This window comes from Rhinolophus sinicus, chromosome 8, assembly GCF_057876585.1.
Source record: "Rhinolophus sinicus isolate RSI-liver-muscle chromosome 8, RSI-T2T, whole genome shotgun sequence".
Lineage (NCBI taxonomy): Eukaryota > Metazoa > Chordata > Mammalia > Chiroptera > Rhinolophidae > Rhinolophus > Rhinolophus sinicus.
Window position 1 is genome coordinate 10275437 of NC_142508.1, and position 12590 is coordinate 10288026.

A 12590-nucleotide genomic window follows, 5' to 3' on the forward strand; every position below is an offset into this window, starting at 1 on the left:
GCCATTTTCCAGAAATTGGACAGAATCTCTGGTTTTCTTCCGTTTTTAGTACTGTAGTGGATTTATTCCCCTTGGTTCAGCTCGTTGTTGTTTCAGTGGAATTTGGGGTGGGAGGGAGAAGGGGAGGGACTATAGATATGTGTACTGAGTTCATCACTTTGTGTGTAAAAAACATTTTCTGAACCTGAGAATTTAACGTATTGCAAAAGGGAACCGGGTCGTGAAGCCAGTCACACTTCCTTTAAACATGTTACCTCCTTTTTAAAAAAAATTGAGAGAAATTATGAGAGGGAAATCATAGTCAAACTTTTAGCAGCACGTTTCAATTTATTCTAGAAGCTGACTCTGACTTCCTCCTTCCAGATCCTGAATGTCACCGTGGGGTCTTCAAGAGCGGCTCCTCGGCGGGGGCCCGTGAACATCGTCTTCGCGGTCAGAGGCACGCAGGGGTTTTGGAACGGGACACGTGTGAGTGAGCTGCTCAGGAACCTGAGCATGGTGGAGTTCAGCTTCTACCTGGGCTACCCGGTACTGCAGATCGCCGAACGTGAGTACTGCTCTCCTGCGAAGAGCTAGGCAAGTGGCCATGAGCATTTTCGTTGGTGGACCTCGTTTTCGCAAATGAAGTATTTGGCAGCAATAAAATAGAAATCAGATAAAATTGAAGCTTCTCATATTTAAGCCAGAGTGGGTCTCCAGAGCCCTCCTTAGCCACTGGGCCCTGATGTATTCTTTGCTTTTCTGAGGGAAGGCGTGCTATTAAAATTGTTGCCAGTTCTGGCAAAGGTGAAACCAGAGGGACAGAGAACAGGTCTGTGGTTGCCGGGGGTGAAGGGTGAGAGGAAAGCTAGACTACAAAAGGGTAGCAGAAGGCAATTTTTGGAGGGCAGTGAGATTGTTCTGTATCTTTATTGCGGTGGTGGTTACACAACTCTATTCATTCATCCTAACCCATAAAACCGTACACCAAAAAGAGAATTTTATTATGTGTAAACTTAAAAATAAAAAATAAAAAGAATAATAAATGAAAAAGATAAAAAAGCCTTTTTTCCTACCTGTAGCAATTAGATTTATAGTGCAAGTGAAGTGGGGTGGGGATGGGAAAAACATTTATTTTAAAACAAAACAAAGCAAAACAAACCCCAGTAAGATTCCAGAGTTAAGTTAGGCCAAAAAAAAAAAAAATCAATTCTTTTTCATAATGGAACGGCCAAATGGTCTAATGATTCTTGTTTTATTTTAGTGTACTGTTAATTAAATGGAAAAGAATAACTTGTAAAATGCAGCAGTAAGACAGGGATAAAATTTGTATTTACATCTAGCAAGTTTCAGTTCTGTACAGTGCAGGTGTGGATAAAATAATAAGTATGCTGGACCACAGGTGTACACTGGTAATGTCCCAGGCAAGCCAGGACATAGGTCACTTTACCCTGAGTCACTGCTGGGAAATCCTAGGGCTCTGAGGAACACAGTGTGAAAACTCATTGCTCTGGAACAATGACATTTCAAGGGGAACGCGTGGGTGATCTCTCTGAAGCAGTGTCCCACAATATCCCTTGAGCAAGCCCTGTATTTTTGTCCCTCTTTCTTCATGAGACTAATGTGCTCAGAAACTGCTTACTGTCTGTGCCTCCACACCAATCTAGCATTTTCATCATCCATACTTAGTGTTACGTAGTATAGGAAAGGCAGTGCGTTGTGACTTACCTTTCTGACTGTTGCAAACATGTCTTTTACAGATTTGTCTCCTTTCCTAACTCATTTCTTTATAGCCTTCCAGTACCCACAGCTCAACTTGTCTCAGCTGTTGAAGTCCTCTTGGGTAAGAACAGGTATGTTTAACTTAATGTTGTATTTTGGAAATTGTAAGACTAAGAAGTCTGAACGGGCATATTAAGAATGATCCCGCCTTTCCTGTTTCTGTGTCCTAAATTCAGGGCAAAATGTACCTTAAATTCTTGGCAAAGAACAAATGAGAAAGGGATTCAGATTTGGCTGTGGGAATGTATCCCACTGAGTTATGGCACAAAAAGGATTGATTTTCTCTAAAATTCATACATCAAATCCAGGGTATTCTAACAGGAACTGACAGACTGACAGCCTTGCCACCCAGAACAAGACAAGGTTCTGAAGCAAAGATCTCTCTCTCTTTCTCTCTCGCTCTCTTTTTTCCCTCCCACAAGTCTTATTTATTTGGTTTTACAAGGATAAATAAGGTAACTCGGTGAGCAAATAAGAAGCTTTTTTGAAAGTCTTGTGGGCCTGGGTCAGATATTTACAGCTAAGCATTGCAGAACAAGACTTTCTTACCTGGTAGTTCACCAAAGTGTAAGAGAAAGTAACACGCTCACCGGATGCCCAGAATATGAGCCACGCAGTGAGTGGCTGGTGGTGAAGAGGAAGCACGTAAAGTGGTGACAGTCACCATTTACGGGTTCCCATACTCTGCAAGTCCTCCTTGGCTCACATCCCATGCAAACGCCCCGCCTCTTTGCTTGGTACAGTGGTCTTGTTTCCCACATAATTTTCATAGCAGTTAAATGTTGCCCGTGGTCCTATGTCAGAGAGGATTTGAACCACTTCTGGCTCATGTGCTAACTGCCTATTTAGCTCATTTTATTTACAGCAGACGTCTGAAGACAAGCACCTGGTCTTGAGTTAGTTTATGAGTCAAGATAAGATACCATGTTTCCCCCAAAATAAGACAGGGTTTTATATAAAGGTTTGCTCCAAAGGACGCATTAGGGCTTAGGTTCAGGGGATGTCATCCTGAAAAATCATGCTAGGGCTTATTTTCCGGTTAGGTCTTATTTTTGGGGAACCATCGTATGAACTTAAACCATTTCCAGAAGTTTTGTAATAAGCGTAGACAAAATGTGTAGACACTGTTAGCTCCAAAGCTCCTGCTTTGACGAGTTCCTAGGAGTTGTGGCCACCAGTCTTTGTAACACATGGAGTTTGGAACTATAGATAAGACCCATGAGCAGGACTTCCTCTCTCACTTTCTCTCTTTTAATATCTCTTCTCTAGGGATCGGCATTTTATAGTAACCCTATGTTAATTTCTCTTACACACACACCCTTCTTTTTCCTCCACCACTAACTTGTTTTGGGGCCGGTGTGTGTTCCATTCTAAATGTAGTCCTCCTGGGTGTCGTTGAGAAGCAGCTCCAGAATGAAGTGTTTCAAACTGAGATGGAGCGCAAACTGGCCCAGCTGCTCAGTGAGGTTTCCACCAGAAGGCGGATGTGGAGACGGGCCACCATCACTGCCGGGAACAGTGTGGTGCAGGTACTGTAAGAAGGCCAAAGGAGTATTAGAGAGATGCAAAACTCACCCAGGGTGGGGGGTGGGGGGGTGGGAGGGAGGACAAGGCAGTTTGCCTAGAGCTGGCGTCATTATGCCACACCCCTTTCACCAACTTTTACCCTGTAAGCATTGCTCTTTATTTCCCTTGCCAAATAGGTGTTTGTTAGGTTTCTAAACTAGTTCCTTTGCCAGATGCAATAGAATCTAGAGAAATTAAAAAAAAAATTGAGAGTAATATTAATCAACATAAATATATATTTGTATAAATAGAAAACAAAGAATGAAAATGAATTATAAAAGCTTTATTCAGCAACCCTGGCTTCACAGAGCTCAAGGTCTGAGTAGAGATTAATAAATGCACATAAAACAGTCATAAAGCACCATAAAATGACATAATGAGGTGCTAAATTAGATAAGAAAGCCCCCTAAGGTAGGAATATTGGATTTGGGAAAGTTAACCAAGCCACCCCAGGCTAATGGTGCCATCTGATGGGTTGTGTAGAAACCGTGCCCTGTATCTCCTCCCCTTTAGAGTGACCAAACGTGAAGCTGGAGACGAGGATTTATGTACAGGGCACAGGACTCTTCAGCAAACAGAATTTGGGAAAGACAATATTGAAACAACTTGAATGCTCAGCGATTGGGGAGTGGGTAAATAAATGGTCATGAGTCTTTTCTATGGTGCCATGATCATGTGTTTGAATTAGTGATATGGAAAGATGTTCAAGGTCTTTTAAGAGCTACTCTCTCGGCAACTTTCAAGTATATAGTACGGTATTAACTATATTCAACCTGTTTTACATTAGATCCCAGAACTCACTCATCTTATAACTGAAAGTTTGTACCCTTTGACCACCTTTACCCATTTCCCCCACCCCCAGCTTCTGGCAACTACCAATCTAGTCTTTGTTTCTATGAGTTTGGTTGTTTTTTGTTTTTTTAAATTCCATATATAGGTGAGATCATACAATATTTGTCTTTCTCTGATTTATTTCACTTTGCATAATGCCCGCAAGGTCTGTCCATCTATGTTGTTGCAAATGGCAGGATTTCCTTTTTTATGGGTGAATAATATTCATATACACACACATATATAGCTCACAGCTTCTTTATCCGCTTACCCGTAGATATGAACAGTCAGGTTGTTTCCATGTGTTGGCTATTGTAAATAATGCTGCATGAGCATGTGGGTGCAGATAGCTCTGAGATAGCGATTTCATTTCCTTTGGATATATACCCAGAAAAGGTAGTTCTACTTTTAACTTTTGGGGTAACCTCCATACTGTTTTCCATAGTGGCTTTACCAATTTACATTCTCACCAACAGTGACAAAGATTCCCTTTTCTCCACATTAGCTATTCTATGAATAACAGGTATGAGGTGATATGTCTTTGAGGTTTTGATTTGCATTTCTCTGATGATTAAGATGTTGACTACCTGTTGGCATTTGTATATCTTCTTTGGAAAAATGTCTATTCAAGTCCTCTGCCCATTTTTCAATCTTTTTTTTTTTTTTTTTTTTGCTACTGAGTTGTATGAGCTCCTTGTATATTTTGAATATTAACCCCTTGTTAGACATATGTTTTGCAAATATTTTCTCGCGTTCCGTGTTTCCTTTTCATTTTGTTGATTGTTCCTTTTTCTGTGCAGAAGCTGTTTAGTTTGCTGTAGTCCCACTGGTTTATTTTTGCTCTTGTTACTTGTGCTTTGGGTCTCATATCTAAAAACTCATTGCCAAGACCAATGTCAAGGAACTTTTCTCCCATGTTTTCTTATAGGAGTCTTATGGTTGCAGGTCTTACATTTAAGTCTTTCCATTTGGAGTTAATTTTTGTGAGTGGTGCAAGATAGGGGTCCAGTTTTTTTCTTTTGCATGTGAACATCCAGTTTTCCCAAAACCATTCATTGAAGACACTATCTTTTCACTATTAAATATTCTTGGCTCCTTTGTCAGCAGGGTCTTTTGTGGTTCCATGTAAATTTTAGAATTGTTTTTTCTATTTCTGTAAAAAATATCATAAGAATTTTAGTAGGGATTGCATTGAATTTATAGATGGCTTTGAATAGTGTGGACATTTTAACAATTTTTCTAGTCTATGAACATGGGATATCTTTCCATTTATTTGTATCTTATTTGGTCATCGATGTGTTACAGTTTTTAGTGTACAGATTTTTTAACTCCTTGGTAAAATTTAAGTATTTTCTTATTTTTGATGCTATTGTGAATGGCACTGTTTTCTTCATTTCTTTTTCAGATAATTTGTTGTTTATAGAAACACAACTGATTTCTGTATGTTGATTTTGTATCCCGCAACTTCACTGAATTCATTTATTAGTTCTAATAGTTTTTTGGTGGCGTATTTAGGGTTTTCTATGTATTAGATCATATCATCTGCAAACAGAGATAATTTTACTTCTTTCCAATTTGGATGCCTTTTGTTTCTTTTTTGTGCCTGATTGCTCTGGCTGGGATTTCCAGTACTATGTTGAATAGGAGTGGTGAGAGTGGGTGCCCTTTTCTTGTACCTGATCTTAGAAGAAAAGCTTTCAACCTTTCACTATTGAGTATGATGTTAGCTGTGGGCTTGTCATATATGGCTTTTGCTTTGTTGAAGTATGTTCCTTCCATGCTCACTTTGTTGAGCGTTTATATCATGAATGGATGTTGGATTTTGTCAACGATTTTTCTGTATCTATTGAGATGATCTTATAATTTTTATCTTCCATTTATTAATGTGATGTACCACATTTGTTGATTTGCTTATGTTGAACCATCATTGTATCCTGGGATGAATCCTACTTGATTATGGTGTGTGATACTTTTAATGTGCTATTGAATTTGGCTTGCTAATATTTTGTTGAGAATTTTTACATCTATGCTCATTAGAGATACTATCCTGTAATGTACTTTTCTTACAGTGTGCTTACCTGGCTTTGGTGTCAGGATAATAATGCTGGGCTCATAAAATGAATTAAGGAGTAGTCCCTCCTCTTCAGTTTCTCTTTTTTTTTGAAAATTTTGAGACAGATTGATATTAATTCTTCTTTAAATGTTTGGTAAACTTCATCAGTGAAACCATCTGGTCCTCGGGCTTTTATATGTTGGGAAGTTTTTGATTATTGATTTGATCTCCTTACTCTTTATTGGTCTCTTCACATTTTCTATTTTTTCATGATTCAGTCCTAATGGGTTGTGCATTTCTAGAAATTTCTCCATTTCTTCTAGGTTGTCTCATTTGTTGTTCAATTGTCCAGAGATGTCTGTTGACCTTTTGTGTTTCTGTGGTATCAGTTATGTCTTCTCATTCATTTATAATTTTTAATGTGAATCCTCTCACTTTTTCATGGTTAGTCTAGCTAAAGATTTATCAATTTTGTTTATCTTTTCCAACAGCCAACTCTTAGTTTTGTTAATCTCTTCTATTGTTTTCCTATTCTCTATTTCATTTATTTCTGCTCTAATCTTTATTATTTCCTCCTTTTTGCTAACTTTGGGCTTAGTTGTTCCCCCCCCCCCCCCCCCGGTTCCTTGAGGTGTAATTAGATTATTTATTTGAGATTTCTTTTTTCTTGGTATATGCATTTATAACTATAAGCTTTCCTCATAATTTCTTTTGTGCATCCTGTAAGTTTTGGTATATCGTGTTTCCATTTTTATTTGTCTCACAATTGGTTGCCACAATTGGTGAGGGTCACAATTGGTGTGGCTATTGTTACTGGCCTTTAGTGAGTAGAAGGCAGGGAAACGTCTAACCATCCTACAATGCTCGGACAGCCCCCAACATCTAAGTATTACCTGGGCCAAAATGGCAGTAGTGCCAAGTTTGAGAAACCTTGCCCTAGCAGAACAGGGAGAAGATGCTAATGGATTCAAGAAGGGATTAGATAGAATAAATAATAGTTTCAGAGAACCGGGATGTACCTAACCCTTGTGGTTGATATTGTGAGGACAGCAGCGCCTTCCCATGACATGTTGGAGCTTCTTGGTAGCAATTCTAGATTCCTGGATTTGGCAACCCTATGCTCTGTGTATTGGACTTGGTCCTTTTTCTCAGAGAAGACTTTGAGTGAGGTGAACTCATTAGTTATTCCACACAGAGGAACTTTCCTTTTAACTGCCTCTCTTCCCACTAAGAAAGTGTCATGGGGATTCTGGAATCCGAAACAGTCTAAGGAGCTTATTTTGAGGATTGAAATAAATTCTGAGTAACACAGTCAAGATTGAATGCCCTGAGAAAGGGCATCTGGAAACATGAGCTTCTAAAATGCTAATGGTTTCTGTTATCTTTCAGGTGGTAAATGTGTCAAGGCTCGAGGGAGATGACAATCCCGTGCAGCTCATCTACTTTGTGGAAGATCAAGATGGAGAAAGACTCAGTGCGGTCACGTCTTCAGATCTGATTAACAAGATAGACATCCAGAGAGCCGCCATTATCTTGGGTTACCGAATTCAAGGCGCTGTCGCCCAACGTAAGTGCATGAGGCTTGGCTCCCGAGGAGTCACCTGTGCTGTGCTGGGGTCAAAAGCCAGTCGTCTGACAGTGAACTCTGAATTTAAGGCATTCTTGTGTGTGTGTGTGTGTGTGTATATATATATATATATATATATGAGTAGATTTATGTCTCAAACCCTTATTTTTAAGTGGCACTTACATAAGATGTCAGTTGTTAAAAATCGTTTGCCAAGACGATTCTTTATTTCAGTTACTTGGGGTTGTACCCTTCACTGCTGTCCCCTACCTCACATTCTGTATTTGTAGTGCCATAGTAGCTTAAGTTACATCGAACATTTTCCCTCTACCTCCTGTACTATTTTTCTTTTAAAAAAACATTTTGTCTTAGGTAAAAACGTGTTTTCTCTGTATTTATTCCAAAATCCTTTCTGTCATATTTTGAATGTTGGTGGGGACAGTGAGTCACGCAGGAAGCTGGGAGGTGCCTTCTGCATTTATTGGCTTCCTTCTGGGTCTTTTAACACAAAGAAGTCCTTGATCTTACCCTTTTCAATCCTGTTTCTCCCCCACCCAGTCTTACACCACTCCACAATTTAGAAAGAGGTTTTTTGATATTTCTTTATTATTTGGGGCAGAAACTAGACCCCTGCCACCCAGTAATGGCTACTTTCAGTGCCTTCTTTTTTCCCAAAGTTACAGATTTTAGGTATTTAAAATTAAGAAAAGGAGAGGCATGGAAGAGTATATTTCTCTAAATATACATTTATGAATCAGACTGCTATTTTTATGTGGATGTTTTTCCTTCATGATCCTGAGAACAACCCTTATAAAAGCTCGGTGATCCTTGCTCCCAAGAGTAGAGGGATAAGTAAATGTTTAGAAGGAATTCAGCCTCAGAGACTATTGGGAAAACTGTATAGAAACTACGTAGGAGACAACGGCAGTTTTCAAAAATGACAGGTTCGAAATTATCCTCAGCAGTAGAAGATTCTTTGTGAAATCTATACTTTTCCCTGGAAACTAATCAGGGTGAGGACTAATGGGCACACTTTCTCCATTCCATATAAGATGATGGCAGAGTTTAAGCAAATAACTATTAGTGGTTTGCATTTATGTACTTGATATATGCTCGCATATTAGTGTGTTCTGTTTCAAAGCGGTAAGGAAAAAAATAACAAAGCACTTACATTTTTTCATATATGACTTTTTACCTTCGTGCATTTTATTTATTTTTGACGTTCAATATTTTAGTTTCAGGTGTACAGCACCGTGGTTAGACATTATATAATTTATGCAGCGATCCCCCAGATTAGTCTAGTACCCACCTGGTGCTATACATAATTGTTGCAATATTACTGACTGTATTCTCTATGCTGTGCTTTACGTTCCTGTGATGATTTTGTAATTACCAATTTGTATTTCTTAATCCCTTCACCTTTTTCACCCAGCTCCCCAACCCCTTTTCCCTCTGGCAACCATCAGATTGTTCTCTGTATCTATGAGTCTGTTTCTGCTTTGTTTGTTTGTTAATTTTGTTCGTTAGATTCTACGTATAAGTGAGATCCTATGGTATTTGTCTTTCTCAGCCTGACTTCACTCATATGACATTTCTGGTTGTAGGAGAGGTGCCCCGCTTCAGCTATGCACTTCACCTTTCAAAAAAGATAAATCGCAATAGGGTATGGGCACCTCTCAAGTGTCCTTCCATCTGCTCTTTGCAGCTCTCTTTCTTGGTTTCATGCTACAGACCATAGGGGTAACAATCCTGGGATTGGAAGCCTCAGCCAACACCAAGGCCAGCCCCATCTGTGCAACTGACAGGGTTTTATAGGTTAGAACTAAGAAGAGTATCCAGTTGTCCCAGCTCCTCAGTGTGACTCTGTCACTCCTGTATCATCAGTTGTTTTCATGCAAAATGAGCTACATATAGACCCTATATCCAGGCCAAATTTAAAAATATTACTGTCTCACACTGTCACCTTTTCCGTTTCCTGCCTAGTCTCGGCCCTGGAATTCGTGCTTTCGTAGTACGCACATTTAGAGTGCTTACGCTCACCTCCCATTTCGCTCTCTCCGGGGCCTCAACCCAAACTTAAAGCCGCACCAAGAATCTTTTTTGTTGTGTGTCTTTGAGCAGAAATGTTGTGATCCCATAGCATGTGTTAACCATTACTGGACACCAAATGAGAGTAAAGCGTAGTCCCTGCCCATGAAGACAGAGATGTATTTGAAAAGACAAGACTTGGAGCCGTGACTGTATTAATGAGCAAAGTAGTGTCATATGTCAACATGATACATCTATGTAATAAAATGCATTTTGAAAGAATAGTAAGGTATTGTCTGCAAGACAAAGACAACCAGAACAAAAGAACTTAGGCAAGGGGGGAGCTAGTGTTGTCATGGAGAGGTGGTTATGGAGCGGCCCGAACGGATCAGGAGGTGGGGCAGAGAGGAGGGCCAGGCTGGGTTTCAGATCCTGGTGACCGGAACCTGAGCTTGAAGAGGAGCTGTGTCCTCTGAGATGGTGAGTGAATGAAGAGGACGAGGGCCCAGTACTGGGAGGCAGAGTTAGGGAAAGGAGCTGGTGAAAGAAATTGAAGCATAATTGTCCAAGGGCATGAAAGATGGAGGGTGGGGCTAAGGTGAGGGTGGCAGGAGGGTGGGGAGTGGCAGTTTCAAAATGAATAAGTTTGATTTAATGTAATTTTGAAATTGACAACTGGTACCTTAGGTAAAGCAGTTTCAATTAAAAGCCGTATTTCAAGGTTCAGGGAGTGACACAGGTGAGGGAATTAAGGCAGTTTGCTCACAGATTATGTTGAGGATTTCTAATTTTGGGTATGGAAGCATTCCTGCACTGAGACTTCGGGGAGAGCTAGTAGAATAAAGTCAGGAGACCTAAAATTAACCTGTAGAATTAGCCATGTTCTTGTGGACACATTATGTATGTCACTGATCCCTAATGGATTCTAGTTGTGTGGTGTTTGTTGCTTGGTCACGTTTCCCGTCATCAGGAGATCATGGCCTCTAACCAGCTGTCTTGAGCTGAAACGACAGGGACTTTCGAGACTTCTCACAGAAGGCCCGTTCACTGCCCAGAAGGGCTGTTCATGAAAGGACTGCAGAGGATGAATCAGAGACCTTTCTTCCTTGTCTGCAGCTGTGGACAGGGTGAAGCGGCCATCGCCGGAGTCCCAGAGCAGCAACCTGTGGGTCATCGTCGGCGTGGTCATTCCCGTGCTGGTGGTGATGGTGATTGTCGTCATCCTCTACTGGAAACTCTGCCGCACGGACAAGTTGGACTTTCAGCCCGACACCGTGGCCAACATTCAGCAGCGGCAGAAGGTAAGGGGCAAACCCACCCACCTTTGCATAGGCATCTTGCAAGCAGGGCCGGGGAAGCTCAGGCCCTTGATTCTGAAAGACGGAGCAGAGGGCTGTTAGGGAAATCTTGTGGTTGTAATGGTGGTGTCCATGTGCCTTCCTGTTACTGACGCCCCAGTTCTTCTGTTGTATGCAGGATATGCGAGGAAGGTGAACCTCTATAACAGCTTAGCAATGCTCTGAGCTCTGAGTTCTTCTGTGATTTTATTTTTGAGACGATCAATTAGGAGATCACATCTATTTTGGGTATGAATTCTGATCTATTTTAACTCTGGATATCTTCAGAGAACAGGAGCCAAAGGAGGTTTTCTCAGATCTGCATCTATTTCTTTCATATAAAACCTCACTGGACAGCTCCTGTATTTTCTACCATTTATCATGTTGCAAGTCCACTTATCCACCTTGATCGAGACCATTTAATCATTATAAAATGGTAATACATGCCATTCACATTTTAACTTAAGTTACTAAGTAGGTATTTAGTTGCCTCTCTTTCACTATACCTGAAGTTTTTCATTTGGATTGTTGGTCTACTGAGAGGGATTCTCTGTATGTCTTTCTTGTAATAAACAATACCCATAATGCATCAGCTGCAGTTTCCAGTTTGGGTTTCTTTGGAGAAGAGCCAAGCAACCTGAGTGCATAGTTCTCTAGATTTTTAAAATATTCCTCCCAACCTACCCTACTCTACAGTCTTTTAGAGTTAACTCACCCACACCTAATTTGACAGCAGTTTTCTTTTTAGCAGCTCCTTTTCCATGTCTTTCTAAAGCATTCAATTTAGTTTTCATACTAGTAAGAGCAATTCTCTTCTCACACATATATTTCAATAGTTTCTGCAATATTTCATTGTCACATACATGTTTCAGACCAAGGACATTGACTCTTGGTCCATATCTAGTTCTAGTTCACTGGGGTGAGCAAAAACATGCCAAGTACTGGGGAAGGACTCACTTAGCTGCTGGCATTTAGCATAGCATGCAAATCAGCCATTACTAAGGGAATGGAAAGTGGTCGTCCTACCATATTTACTAATATGTGCCCTCCAGGGGTCTCACAAATCTGGAGAACTCACTTGACTCCAAAGTTTCATAAGAAAAAAGCAAGAGGCAAAAGAACAAGAAATAAAGAATTACCTGATTCAGCTTTGAATTTTATTTTGTTTGGGTATAAGAAATTCTGCCCATTACAAACCTCAACATGCTAAATGGAAAAAAAAAGTGTTTTTAAAATTGATTTTACTTCTGTAAGAGTAAATGAAGACTATCCTTTTTCTTATGCATTAACTAAGAAATGCAAAGTCTTGATTAAATTGCAAGCTTATGGTGTTCCGGTGTATTGGAAGCATTTTATACATTAAGTTTAGAGTTATTACCTCTCTTCATTTATTATTTGCATAGTCTGCCAAGGTTGTTTTGTTAGATTAATGAATGACAGGGGGAGA

The 12590-nt window shown here is 40.1% G+C and overlaps 1 protein-coding gene across 1 annotated transcript in view; it reads left to right on the forward strand.

Moving 5' to 3' along the window:
* Positions 1-12590, forward strand: part of KIAA1549 (KIAA1549 ortholog) — a 105002-nt gene that overhangs the window by 50457 nt on the left and 41955 nt on the right. The window contains exons 6-10 of the mRNA XM_019749890.3: positions 364-547; positions 1773-1832; positions 3142-3290; positions 7601-7778; positions 10923-11107. Coding sequence (XP_019605449.3) covers positions 364-547; positions 1773-1832; positions 3142-3290; positions 7601-7778; positions 10923-11107 — 756 coding nt within the window. The remainder of the gene's footprint in view (positions 1-363; positions 548-1772; positions 1833-3141; positions 3291-7600; positions 7779-10922; positions 11108-12590) is intronic.